Source organism: Lygodium microphyllum, chromosome 16 (assembly GCF_053477565.2).
Source record: "Lygodium microphyllum isolate KBCC chromosome 16, Lygodium_microphyllum_v1.1.10, whole genome shotgun sequence".
Taxonomy (NCBI): Eukaryota; Viridiplantae; Streptophyta; class Polypodiopsida; order Schizaeales; family Lygodiaceae; genus Lygodium; species Lygodium microphyllum.
In genome coordinates, this window is record NC_141150.1 from 102,252,609 (window position 1) to 102,266,505 (window position 13,897).

The window sequence follows — 13,897 nt, forward strand, 5'->3', positions numbered from 1 at the left end:
CTGTTCACTGCACCGTGTAATTTTTACAATCAAGAGCCCACAAGCCCTCACAAAATCCCTAGCAAGATGTGACATGCCTGCCTATCGGGTATCAAGGCACATTTTTAGCAGTCCATTGAGAGAGGAATCTAAGCGACGCTGCCTGGCACTCCCATGGAATTTTATGGGGTTTGTCGCCTAGGGTTTCTTGAGTTCGCCTCACAACGAAATATTCATGGCCGACGAACCCACTGGCATTGACCTAATATTTGAGTCCCTAGTGGTCAAGGTCTCCTGACAACATTCTAGCGTCGGGTGGTCTTGAACATCCTAGTTTATGTAGAGATTCCAAGTCGAAGCAAACCCATGCCACACTTGATTCAAAGAGAATGGGAAACAAGAGGGATGTGCCACTCAATCTCTTTGCCGGTAGGGCATAGTCCCATTTCGGTCCCCTAAAACAGCATGAATTGGGGTTCTAACCTAACAATTCCTAAGGATCGAATGTCGATAAAACCTGGTGAGAAGCCTCTGAGTTCTCTCAGACCACCCTATTGTAGAATGGACGCATCAAGGGTTCCATCCACCCGCTTCCGTCAATAGGCATTCTTTAGTTATTTAATTATGTCCTATCACATTTATGTGTGACATTTAAAACCATATTCCTTAATTAATCCTTTTAATAAACAAGGTTTGTTCGCGTAATTTATAGTAGAGACTCGAATATAGAGCAACCAATCCTTTTGGCAAACAAGTTCCTTAATTTATCTTCAAGTTAATCTTTGCTCCCTTCCCATACAGGAGAATTTACATGTCACTTCTACAGAAGTAACTAGTCCAAATCACATGGCACCACAATTTCCATCCTTTATCTGGAATAGGATATTCCAATGCCACACAGACGTTGGGGCCACGGAGGTCCTCAACTCCGTTTTGGACTTGGCAAGGGGTGTCCAGAGCTCCACCTAACCCGCAAGCTGCCTAAGAGTGAAAACATTATTCCCGTGGTTGGCCTTTTCATCACTCGACCTTCAGGTCATGAATCGAGTGGTGCACTTTTCGGGTTGATCCACAGTGCGATCTTGGAGGTGATCCACCCGTGCAAAGAACCTTTCCTTAATTAAATCATTTAAGAATCAAGCACAGTCAAGGTAGTCAACCCTTATATAATTTTCCAAGAGAACATTCCTTTATCACCATGGCAATTTGTCATCATAGACCCCTGCCATACATTTACCATCAATCACAAGCACTTGGAATAATCATTCAAACAACAATTCAACAAAAACAATGGTATTCATTCCCAAACATTACAAGAATAGTCGCGATAACCTTTTCGTTGCATATTTGCTCTCCCCCTTGGGATCAAAGAGCGATACTATGCAAAATTTTAACTCGACTTTATCTTCCTTTCTCGTAAGGAAAAGAATGCGAGACAAATTTGTAATGATGCAAGACTATCTTCCAATGTAAAATAATTCCTGAATGATTGTGCGAGTTGTAATCAACTCATGGTTTGGTAGCACAAGGTAAACTCCTTAACCATTATTTTATGTGAAACCTTCATAGGATAGATACAAGACTTTTAATGAAAGATCATTTCATGTACCATTGATGTATGTTTCAAATAATCTTTCCCATGCATGTACTGTCTATGTGCGTAACCCTCAAGGTAAACTTATATGCTTTTCATACTACATATGATTTTGTCGCGTAGCACTGGGATGCCATGATTGTATTCGGGTACAAGTATTTGTGCAAACCTCAATGCACCATATGCATAAATCTATGCAAGGTCATTGATGGTTATCGAGAACCTAACGTGAAAAGAATTATCCTACCATCCCCCTATGAGTTTATTAACTATCGAAAAATAAATTCAAGCTACTTGTTAAAATGAATTCATGCACATGCCTATGTCTCAATGAATAGCAGAGATGGCAATTAGTACCTAGGTATTCGGAGATGAATTATCCATACTCAACATTATATTTGTATTAATGGTAATGCCCTGACCGGTGACTCCATTGTTGGATGCGGGATTACCACTAGTATGTGTCACCCTTTATTTTGGGGTTGTACTTTCACCTTATGAGTCTGTGTCTCTCTCTCTCTCTCTCTCTCTCTCTCTCTCTCTCTCTCTCTCTCTCTCTCTCTCTCTCTCTCTCTCTCTCTCTCTCTCTCTCTCTCTCTCTCTCTCTCTCTCTCTCTCTCTCTCTCTCTCTCTCTCTCTCTCTCTCTCTCTCTCTTGTTAGAGAGATGGCATGCTAGGGTGACTCTCTTCTATCATGATTGGGGGAGGTTAAGCTTGCGAATAAGAGGGAAAGGGTAAGTGCATGTGGCCACCCTCTAAGGAGGGGAAAAGGGAGGAACCTTTTAGAAGGTTTCCTCTCTCTCTCTCTCTCTCTCTCTCTCTCTCTATATATATATATATATATATATATATATATATATATATATATATATATATATATATATATATATATATATATATATGTAGTGCCATTTAGCATCGAGGCCCTTCTTTCTTTCCATTGGTGGAGGGGGGGTTTATAACGAAGGGAAAGTGGGGAGGAGGTGGTGATGCCCACCACTTGTCACCATCCATATGGCGGTGGGGCTTCTTAGCCCCTCCAGGTGACCATGAGGGCTCGACATGCCCAAGGGGGAGGGTTGGTAGGCCATGTGGCCTCCCCCTCGACATCATCACCTTCTTCACCTTCATCGACGTCAACTTCCACTCCTACTTCACATCATCTTGCACGTCTTCCCTGGTGTCATCTCCTTCTTCCTCCACGTCGTCATTGTCTTCCTCCTCTATGTCATCTACTTCTTCTTCTTCCACATCATCCCTCTTGTCACCATCGTCTCCTTCTTCCTCCCCCTGCCACCTGTTTTGCAATGACAGGGGGAATTTCAATAATTTTTATTTGTTTTTAGAGGGGGGATTCCTATGCGGGGTGGGGATATTACACAAGACTTTAAAGATACCAAAAAAGAGATAACCCCTATAGGACCATATACAAGATAAGTAGCACCACTCTAAGCACCTCTTCCACAAAGCCAAATGCCAACAACATGCATGAACTCGCAAAGAAACCCATTTTACACAATGCAAGGTTAATACATAAATTCTCAGCTTATATGAGTCTCATGATGCCACGAAAATGTTGCATCACATGATCATCATGGAAGGCTTACCAAGTTCCTCAATAACTTATGCCTTTATTATTTAATTTTGAGATGTAAAACAACCTCATTTTGTCATACAAAATAGCTCAACAATCTTCTTCTTGAGGTTGCAACATCAACCTCTTACTCAACTTCTTCATGCTTTGAGAACAAGTTAGCAAAATATTTCTTTAACTACCCATAAGAGAGGGTGAAAGGTTGGAAAAACACTCTATAACAACACACTCAAGCTCATATCTTCTTCAAAGTAAATCAATGGCCTCCAATGCTCAAGGGGTTGATAGGTTCATTTTGAGCATGGTATGGTCTTCAAAGACCTTCATGAGTTGGTCTTCTAAAGTAGCTTTATTACTTTTCCATTACAATACTTTACACACACACACACACACACACAACTCTTCTTAACCAAACCCTATAGTATGAGAAATCTAATTTAGATGATCAAGAAAGCTCTCCATGGTTTAGAATAAAAGAAGGAGAAGAAGGCAACCCATCTACTCATGTAGTTCTTATAAATGGAGAGAACATGGCTATTATATTTACTTCAAATGGGAAGGAAAAGAAGAATAGTGTCCACAGCCATGCTTCCTTTCATTGTGAAAGGAGAATAAAAATAAGAAACCACATATCAAGATATACAATAGTATGGTCATGTCTAACATAGTTGTGTTCTCTCCATCCTCCATTGTTACCAAGCTTAATGACTCTTTCTATAAAACTCTTGGAGTTTCCCACCTTAGTTGTCACATGCTACAATCTACATGGATGTAGTCCTAATCAGTCCATGTATTGTTAAGTATCAATTTTCAACTCATAATATAATGTGACATTCTATCATAGCTTGAGCACAACCTCCTAAGCCAGTTTACAATTAGTTCTATTGGTACAAGTTACCATTTTAGGCTATCATGAGAGCATGAATGTCTTATAACTCATGACATAGACATAGTACCATCAAAACTTAGACATAAGTGTCTTGTAACTCATGACATAGACATAGTACCATCAAAACTCAGACAAAAGATTGTCCGAACTATATATAGCTCACCCTATCTAGACTAGGTCTCACCTATATGTATGTAGATTGTGATCAATATGAAATAGTCTTTGGAAGTGTACATGGTGTGTCTCTTCTCTCCCTTTTGCATCTCTACATATCTTCTCTCTCTACATCTCAGCATGGTATCAAAGCTATCATGATCGACTACAACCAATTCCTTGAAGAAGACAATTAGGAAGTATATCTATGTAGTATCTCTTTGATTCTTGATTTGTTCTTTTCATGCTTAAAATTCTATGTTATGAGCATCTTATGTTATGAATTTTAAGAATAGAAGAAGTTCACTCGATCATCATTTAGATTGTATATATATTGAATTGTAGATATGCCTTTTTTGGACACCCTAAAAGTTTCTATTTGGGAAACTCTTAAAGGAATGCATTTCTTAAGAAAAATAGTTTTTCTGATGTGCTAGGACTTACAAGCTTTCTTTTAGCAAATCCCTACTTAATTTGGAGTTCTGTGTCAAAAGTTATATCAGTTCAAGTAAATTGGACTTGAAACAAGAAAATAAATAAAACAATAGATTTTCATGCAGACTTGCGTGACACAAGTTTCGTCACGATTACTCACTCTTGAGTTTCTGCCAAAATTTTCTAGACCATCATCTATTCTTGGCCAAAAAGTAAAGCGATAATGTTTTCTCATCTATGTTGGGCCAGTTTATTCTTGCACATGTTTTTTCTATTATGGGTTGCTTTATTCTTGCCCACATTTCATCTATCTTGGGTCTCTTTCTTTCGGAGTATGCTTTTTGAACTAAATGTCTTTCTTTACAACATAGTTTTTTGTGTACGACTTGTTGTGTTGTACTTTTGTCACTGTTTCAACTATGGTGTGTATATTTTGTGATCTCATATTGCACTTATTCTCTTAGCTAGATATGTCAAATTCTATAATGGTTAACTCATTTCCTTCTGGACAATGTTCTATCCCTCACTTTCAAGGACAAGGATTCCTTGGATGGAAAGTAAACACGCTGCTAATCCTTGAAGGCAATGACTTGCATGATATTGTTTTTGGTAATTATGAATGTATGCCTCAATCAATTGACCAGGCTCGTGATAATACCCTTGTAATTGAAGGATCTATCTTTGAAGAACGGCAAACTATTTATAACGAGTGGATCACATGTGATAAAGTAACTCGTTGGTATATTGTTTTTGCTCTTCAAGAATCACCTATGCTTGATGTAAGTAATCTTTCTTTTTGGAGTGAGAAACACAATAACGGATGCCTGAAAAAGACAATTTAAAAATGATCATCGAATCCAAATATTTTCTTTTAACTTCATGCACTACCTAAATATTAAGGCTACACCATCAATAGAAGAGTGCCATTGCTTGTAACTTCATGCATTCTTACTTAAAACAAATGCATGCATCTCTTTTGCATAAGTGGTTTCATTTTTCTTGTGCCCCCAAATTGAAAGCACCTATCTTAACAAAGTTATTGATGACATAAATTAAAATGAACCAAAAACCTTTTGGTAAAGAGAAATTACCAATAAAAAACAAATGTATGTTCAATCAACCATATGAGCATGATTCCAACTATGAGGTATCTAACACAAACAAACACATGCCTCCTAGTTGCTACATTCCTCATTATTGTGCTTGGTGAAGAGGGAGAACTCGTCCTCAATTCAATCAACCATAGGAGTATGATTCCAACTATGAGGGATATGAGAGAAAGAAATACAAGCTACTAGCTACCGTTGTTGATGTGATGCTATGCATGCACTCGTGAAGACCCTAAGTGGAAGGACACGAGTTAGATATTTTGAGTGGATGAAGTCAACGACACTATTCATATATTTGGTTTGCCTCTTGAGATTGATTGTATAGAAAATCTAAGTTAGGTGAGTAAGGGCTCATGCATGAAGGGACCAATGTTTTTTATGGTGAAACAGGTGGCATTGTGTACAACTACTAAGTACATGCTTTTAGCATTGTTTTGGAGTATCTTTGCATTTTTGGAGAAAAGGAAGAAATGGTCAGGAATAAAAATATATGAAAAGGGTAGCTCCTAGCTTTCTTGAGAACACCTCCATGCATAATCCAATGAGCATAAGCTCAATGGCCATAAGCATGGTGAATGATAACATAGAAAAGGATGGGAAATAACTTAACCTTCATTGAAATATGGTTAATTGGCAAATGATGCATGACTTGTAGAAGAATAAAGGGAAAGAGTAAAACATGTATTTTACATCTACTAGTATGCTTTGTGGGAAAAATAGGGATTTTCCTTGCATTCTTACAAGAACATAAAGGAGGGTTGTAGTGCAACATGACTTTTGGATAAAGGAGGATCTTCATGAAGGGGAGTCAAACAATGTTATTATGGGAAAGAGTGGCTAGTGCATCTCTCCTTCTACTTTCATTTTTGTGTATTCCCTAGACTATGTTAGAACTCACCTTGTTAAGGAGGCCAAGACTGCAATGAAAGGAGGGGAGTGACAATTCATTGGACTCTTAGTTGTCTACAAGAAGACTTTGAAGTTTGACGGTCTACCAGGCCTTTATCAAGGTTTCACTAGTTCTTATATTGAATTCAATGTGTATATCATGGCAAATACTTTGGATTGTACCACTCTCTAAATCTAGAGGTGCTTGGTGACAATCTTCATCTTTTGGAGTTGCTTCTAACTTTGACTGTGTTGAAGATGATCACCAGACAATAGTATTCTTTAGTGTGGATCTATTTGGACAATGAGTGTGATGGTCATTCAAAAGGGATGTCACCTTCATGACAATTCATAAGGTGACTATAGTGATGTGGAAATTAATAAATTCTGGTCTAATATCTAGTGCAAATTCAAGTGTTGATGATACATATGCTAATTATCCTAATCAATCGACATGATCAGAGCTAAATCTAAAGAAGGGTGGCATGCAAAGTGTTGGGTTATAGAAACAAAACATGTAACAGGTTGGCATTTTGGCTTGTAAGGCATGTTTGTAAGAAAAAAAAAAGGAATTCCAATTATGCTTAGCATAATGATCAGCCTAAGACAAAAAAGCCTTAAGAAGTCCTATCAAGAGGCTCTTTCTACACTCAATCATCTAAACCTCATGATAGTTTGTGGTCTACCCTGATGGTGATCTTCTCTGACTACAAGGTTGCCTTTAAGCTTACTCCACTAGATTTATAAATTTGACTCCAAGAAGGCACCAATAAGCCGAGTCTCTCTCCATGCTTCTATACTTAAGAAGACAATCGAGTAAAGGCAACATTATTGCAAGTCCTACTCTCCTCATGAAAAGTACAAAATCCTTATCATGAGAGCTAGCACTGCCATGAATGCCTTTAGTGTAGTCTATGCTCCTCCCTACAACCATAAGGAGTTGAAAGCTCCTTGCTATCATAGTAATCATTCAACAAGGGCATTTTTATGATGATCAAGGAACCTTAGAAAGAAATAAGCGACAATAAGAGAAGCATATATATACCCTAAGAGGAAAAGGAAGCTACACTTAATTTGCATGCATTGGAGATGTGGAGCAATGATATTGATGTAGCTATCACTTTTCATCTTAACTTTGTTTATGTGCGGATCAGTGCTTTACAATGGTAAGAAAACAATGAAGGAAGTAGGCGGGTTCTATTTCATGTCAGAAAACATGCTTCGCGTTTTGAAGTGACTTGATCAAGGGTAACAAAAAAAGGGCTTAGTTTTGATCACTCTTGAATAATGTTATGCTCAAATGAAGTTAAGGGCTAAGCATAGTTCGGGGTTAGGATTGACTACTCCTAATCCAGGGAAGTCCTTGGATGAATTAGAGTGCTAACATCTAGGATATTCTCATATGAATTTGTGATTTGGATGCAAATCTCTTGACAAGGATTGTAATCCGGGTTTTTCATAATATAGTGAATAATATTCAAAATGTCTCTCCTTGTTCATCTAATTCTACCAGTCTTCCTTCTCTTCCTTGAATCTCTTACTGGTCAGTACACATCCTTTCAATATCAATGTTGAATCCAATATGAGACGCCGTGACGAGGTTTCAAAATGGGGACTATATGAATCATGAACCTGACAAGGACTTTAAGAAGAATGTAGTAGGGAGTGAATTAAGTTATTGGAAAAGTGTATAAGAGCCAAGCATTTGTGCAAGTCCACTCATGACCTTGATGTCTTCCAATGAGTCTACACTGACTTAATCAGCAGTTTGGCTATATCATTGCTTGCTATGACCTTGTCTATCTTGTTCATCAACAAGAAAAACTTCTAATTCCCCATGTTCCATAGCACAAGTTGGAGGTTGAAGGCCTATTGTGGCTTCAAAGTAAAGAAGATTTTGTCATAGTTCGTTGTACAAATGCATTGGAAGCTATTAGGTATAAGAATTCACACTACTTTGAGTTAAGGTGAGATGAGTATAAAAAATTAGCTCTAAAAAATTAGAAGCTAGAGCTATGCACATGTTTTTAAATTCAAGGCAACAAAGCATGAGCTAGAGCATCATGCAATGTGCCCCTCAATTTGTGCAATGTGTTGGTCAGCCCTGCGCGAAAACATGGACCACTTCATGTAGGAGTTATTTCCAACAAGTGTAAGTCTCAGTGACACCCCTTTTGTGTGGCTAATCGAAAGTTGGCTACACATGGGCTAAAACCTACATCACATTTAGAGGGAGGCCACACTAAGATGTTAGGATGTGTACAAAAGACATTGATAGGGTAGTGCTACAAGGCAATGGAGAAAGGGCATGTCTTCACCTTTTGTGTGTGAGAGAGAGAGAGAGAGAGAGAGAGAGAGGCTTATTGCGTTCGTTACATGGGATGATATGATGTCTTATCCTTGAACATTGTTGCATCCCGCGTATCCCACATGCAACGGCGTGTAATCCGAGATTTGCTTATAAAGTGTGCAGAGAGGGGCGGCTCCCACTTCATTTGTCCCGAGTGGGCTCTCCTTGTTGCAGACCTCGAGTCGGTGGGGATACGATGCAATGGCCAGAGACGATGGCCGGGCCGAGTGAGCTCTCCATGCCACCCATCGTCCGAGAGTGCTGTCTCTCGGCAGGGGGTAAGGCGTGGACGAGATGCTCCACGGAGGCTTGGGACGGCCCCCCTGCCACCACCTTAAAATCTTAACAACGAACGGAACAAAAACAACAAACCGCCGCAAGAAAGAAAGAAAGAAACTAAAAATAAATAATAAAGATAATAAAGCAAAATAAAAGAAGAAAAATTACCCTACCCGCCCGGCACGGCCATCGAATCCACCCACCGTTTTTTGAGCTTAAAAAGAGAGAGCTTTAACCTTAGGTACATTATATTACATTTCAATCGATATTATAATAACCAAGAAACAACCAAATGAGTGTCGGTGTATGCATTCGAATGCTTGTTTGTGTATTTTTTTAAAATTATTATAATATGTTCGTCCGTACGTATTTCTGGACGGCTATATTGACACGTATTTTGAAGATTATACCGATCTAAGCGGTTAACGGCACAAAAAGCGTTAAGAGTTGGATATTGGTGGCGGTCCATCTTCCAAGACTCCTTTGAGTATGTCAAGAGATGTGATACCTGTCAAAGGCATGACAATAGAGAGAATAGGAAACGCCCACTTACGCCTATTATGGCCATCCTTCCATTTGAGAAGTGGGGCATTGACTTTGTGGGTCCTATCACCCCGTCATCTACTACTCGGAAGAGGTACATTATAGTAGCAACTAATTACTTTACAAAGTGGTCAGAAGCATGGGCGACAAGGCAGGACAATACAAAAGAGACTACCACTTTCCTACTTGAGCAAATCATTTGCCGTTTTGGTCTGCCAAAAGAAATAGTATTGGACCATGAAACTCACTTTTTAAACAAAGTGATTAAAAGCCTGACTGAAGCTTGGAAAATCAAGCATAAGAAGATGACCCCCTATAATCCGCAAGCAAATGGACAAGTCGAAAGTACTAATAAGCACCTTGTGGGTATCCTATCCAAGATAGTCTCTGAAAAGAAGCGGGGCTGGGATACAAAATTATATGTGGCGGTTTGGGCGTATAATACGACATTTAAACGATCCACTGGCCACACCGCATTCAAATTAGTTTATGGAGAGGAGTGTGTATTGACCTTAGAAATTGAATTGCCAACGATTAGATTCCCAATCAATCATTATTTGGGTTGAAGATGCCCTATTTGAGCGGTTTACGACTATAGCCCACTTAGACGAGCTCAAATTGCAGAGTTTGTTGCACCAGGAGGTAGCTAAATGGTGGATGAAACGGTTGCATGATTTGAAAGTGAAGAAATATACTTTTAAAAAAGGGCAGTTAGTTTTATATTACAATGCGCGTAGGGAGCTATTTCTAGGGAAGCTGGAACTTTGATGGGATGGCCCTTATAAGATAGTTCAGATAGGTAAAAATAAGTCCACAGTTCTATTAGCTGATCTACAAGGGGTGGAATTTAAGAATAAGGTTAATCTTAATAAGATTAAACCTTATTATTTCTAAGTATGCTAACACAAAAAAATGCATTGCACGTCCATGGTGGGGCTGATTAGTGACCTGTAGGAGAGCTTAAATTGGTTGATGGGGCAATTAATCCCTTATTTGGAGCACCCATATCTCGAGCAAAGATATCACCAGGCGAGGATTATCTGGTGGAGCAAGGGATATAAAGTGATTGAGCAAGAAGATGGTACCTTTGTGTGAAAAATTAAAGTTTTCTGCCATCATTCCTTACAAATCTTGACAAGCATCCCTGTTGAGTTTAATGAAGAAGGTGCGATGGAGCCGTGAGTTCATCCTCTAAATATGTTGAACTTTGACTATCACAATTATGAATAGGGGAGTTCTTGATGGCTGGCTATGTAAACCCATTATGGACATATACATTATATTTTGATGGAGCATCCAGGGACCCTAATAGAAAAGGAAGTATTGGAGTAGTTATCCGAGATCCTCGACGTAGAGTTACAATGAAATTAGCTGCTTATCTCGGGGTAGGATTTATTAACAACATGGCAGAGTATAAAGCCATGATTATGGGATTGAATATTGCCAAGAAGGGTGGCATTAGGTAGTTGTTAATAAAAGGGGATTCCCAGCTGATATTGAATCAACTCAATGGGACATATACAGTCCAGAATCCTCTCCTTTGTATGTATCATCGAACTGCTATAGCCCTACTTGATGAGTTTGAGAGCATATCTCTTCAGCTGATTCCACGTTATTGGAATCAATTTGCAGATTCCTTAGCTAATTTTGCTTATGAAGAGGACCTCTTTTTCAACTGTGGTCTTAGTTCGAATGTTGCTATTGATACTGAGACAAGACCTGGTCACTTGTGGGGGATGTTATCAGACCATGCGTTATATGGTAGGCGATGGTTGATATGGGTAATGCTAAGAGTAGTCGAGACCCATCTACCATTGTTATCTTGGAACCATAGGTTGATCAGAAGACATGTTATGTATATGCCTCTTGCTATATATGCAAGAGGTATGGGCCATAATTTGATGCATTTAGTTTAGGATTAAGTGCCCTATTTTTTCCCTTGGAATGGAGCGTATTTGCTATATCTGCCTTCTTTCAAGGAGGGATCACTATGAGCTAGTTTGTTTGATTTCATTAGGCCAAGAGGGCCAGCTGCTTTAAGTAGTTAATGTCTGATTTCTTTAGGCTAAGAGGGCCCATTGTTTTCAGGTTTTAACAATCTATCTCTTTAGGCCAAAGGGCTAGTTAATTTGTAGTGAAATGTGCTATTTCTTTAGGCCAAGAGGGCCCTATCTCTATTTGGTGCAAGTAAGTTTAATGCTTTGTTGTTTTAGTGATTGCGCCATACAGGTTGACGAAGTTGCTGGAGGGAGCCTTTGCTGCAAAGAAGATTCTTGTGGCCATTCCAGGTGGTTTTGTTCCCTTTTCTAGTCTTTCCCTTAAGCAATTAATAATATATGTGCGGGTGAGGGTTTTCTTTCTTGTGGGGGACCGATACTTGAGGCATGAAGTCCCAAGTTTAGGTTCTGTATATCTGGGGGAGGTCTGAGTAGTCATTGCCTCTTGCAAGGCATTGTCAGGCATTGAAAGACCTGTTTTAGATGGGAGTTCTAGTAACCCTGTTTTGTTGACCTACTAGGCGGCTGTTCTAGGAGTTCCTGCTAGTTATGGGGTAGTTAGAGAAGCCTGCTAGGAAAATGATGATAATAAAAAGAAGAAAAACCCTGAATATCTCAAAGAAAGTATGAATATACGGAGGTGTGTAAAAAGGGGTTTTAACCCCTCTAAAAATAGAAAATGAAAGAAAGAAAAATCCTTGAGCTATTGTTTATCGCCTTGTGAAGGCCTGGTAGGTTCCTAGGGACGAGTAAGACCTAGGGCCGATGCCTTGTCTTCCTTGGAGTGACATCTTGCCATAAAACAAAGAAAATAAAAGAAGATTGGAGTGAAAATAAAAGTGAGCGTTAGAAAAGGATTAAGTGTCGCCTTGTGAGGGCTTGGTAGGTTCTTCGGTACAGAGACAGGACCTAAGACCGATGTCATGTTCTCCTTGGGCCACTACGCTCAGCTCCCTCCTTTTTGCACGCCCGAGTATAGAAAATGAGAGGTTCAACGAGTAATATGCTAAAAGAAAATATTTCTTGATCAGGCTATTGGAGTCCTCACCTAGTGGGAGATCCTGGTTGAGTTGTCCTTAGTTAGGTAGGTAGTTTAGACCACCACTTAGGGCGACCTCTTTGATAGTTATTTTTAGCTTGTTTGTGTTGGAGCAGTTGGTTAGTGACTAGCTTCAGACTTTCTATTAGATTATACTAGGCCTACTCGTGGATTTCATGCCTTGGTTTTGTCAGGGGGTAGGGTGAGAGTTGTGATATGTTGTGTTGTGTATTTTTTTGTATCAACTTGATACTCCTTTTTGTTGTTTATGTGTAGATCTATTCGTGGGATTGGATGGGCTGGGTCTCCCTATCCCGTGATCACCAATGACAGATGATTTTTTATGCCGAGAAGTGCTTAAAAATAGCCAAAAATTATGAATATCCAGGAAAAAATAGACTTCGTCAAAGGCGGCGGTGGCAATCAGTACGATTTTAAGCGGCAAGTCCCTAAAGCGCTAGTACTTATTTTCATGGAAATCAAACGGTGGCGGATGGCTGAGCTGTAGTTTTCCTAGATGTAAAATGACGTCAGGAATCCAATGCAAGCCTCGTATATCCATTCCGAGGTCGTTTGATCCCCCATTTAATCCCGCAAGGTTTGGAATTGTGAAGCAGCTACTGGATTTGGAATCCGAGAAGAGCATGCCGAGGCCTGGCTTTGTAAATTTCGATGCCATAGAGCCACCCGTCTAGATGGATCTCGATTCTGATGATGTTGTTTGCCCCCTCAAAACTTGGAGCCCTGAGAGGAACACCAAGGAAAAAGGGAATTCTCTTGCAAGAAAATCTATCTTGTAACATCAACAAGCTTGTTTATCATGTTTCATATGATCACAATGAAGAAAAGAACACCAGACACAACAAATCTTCATACAACATCATGTAGATCTCCCACGGTTTTAATAGAATCAACCATATTCTTCAATATCTTCACAAAATCCATCAATATAACAAAGAAAGCAAAGGAATACACCATCTTTGAATGGAAATACATCACATAGTATTCATCTTCAACATCTTCATAGTCTTCTCTCTCAATCTCTCAT

At 39.3% G+C, this 13,897-nt stretch overlaps 1 protein-coding gene across 1 annotated transcript in view; it reads right to left on the reverse strand.

Moving 5' to 3' along the window:
- Window positions 1-2,722: 2,722 nt before the first annotated feature.
- The window catches only part of LOC148023169 (protein ASPARTIC PROTEASE IN GUARD CELL 2-like), a 57,316-nt gene continuing 46,141 nt past the window's right edge, over window positions 2,723-13,897 (reverse strand). Inside the window, exon 3 of the mRNA XM_087695329.1 lies at window positions 2,723-2,870. Within this exon, the coding sequence (XP_087551455.1) occupies window positions 2,723-2,870 (148 nt within the window). The remainder of the gene's footprint in view (window positions 2,871-13,897) is intronic.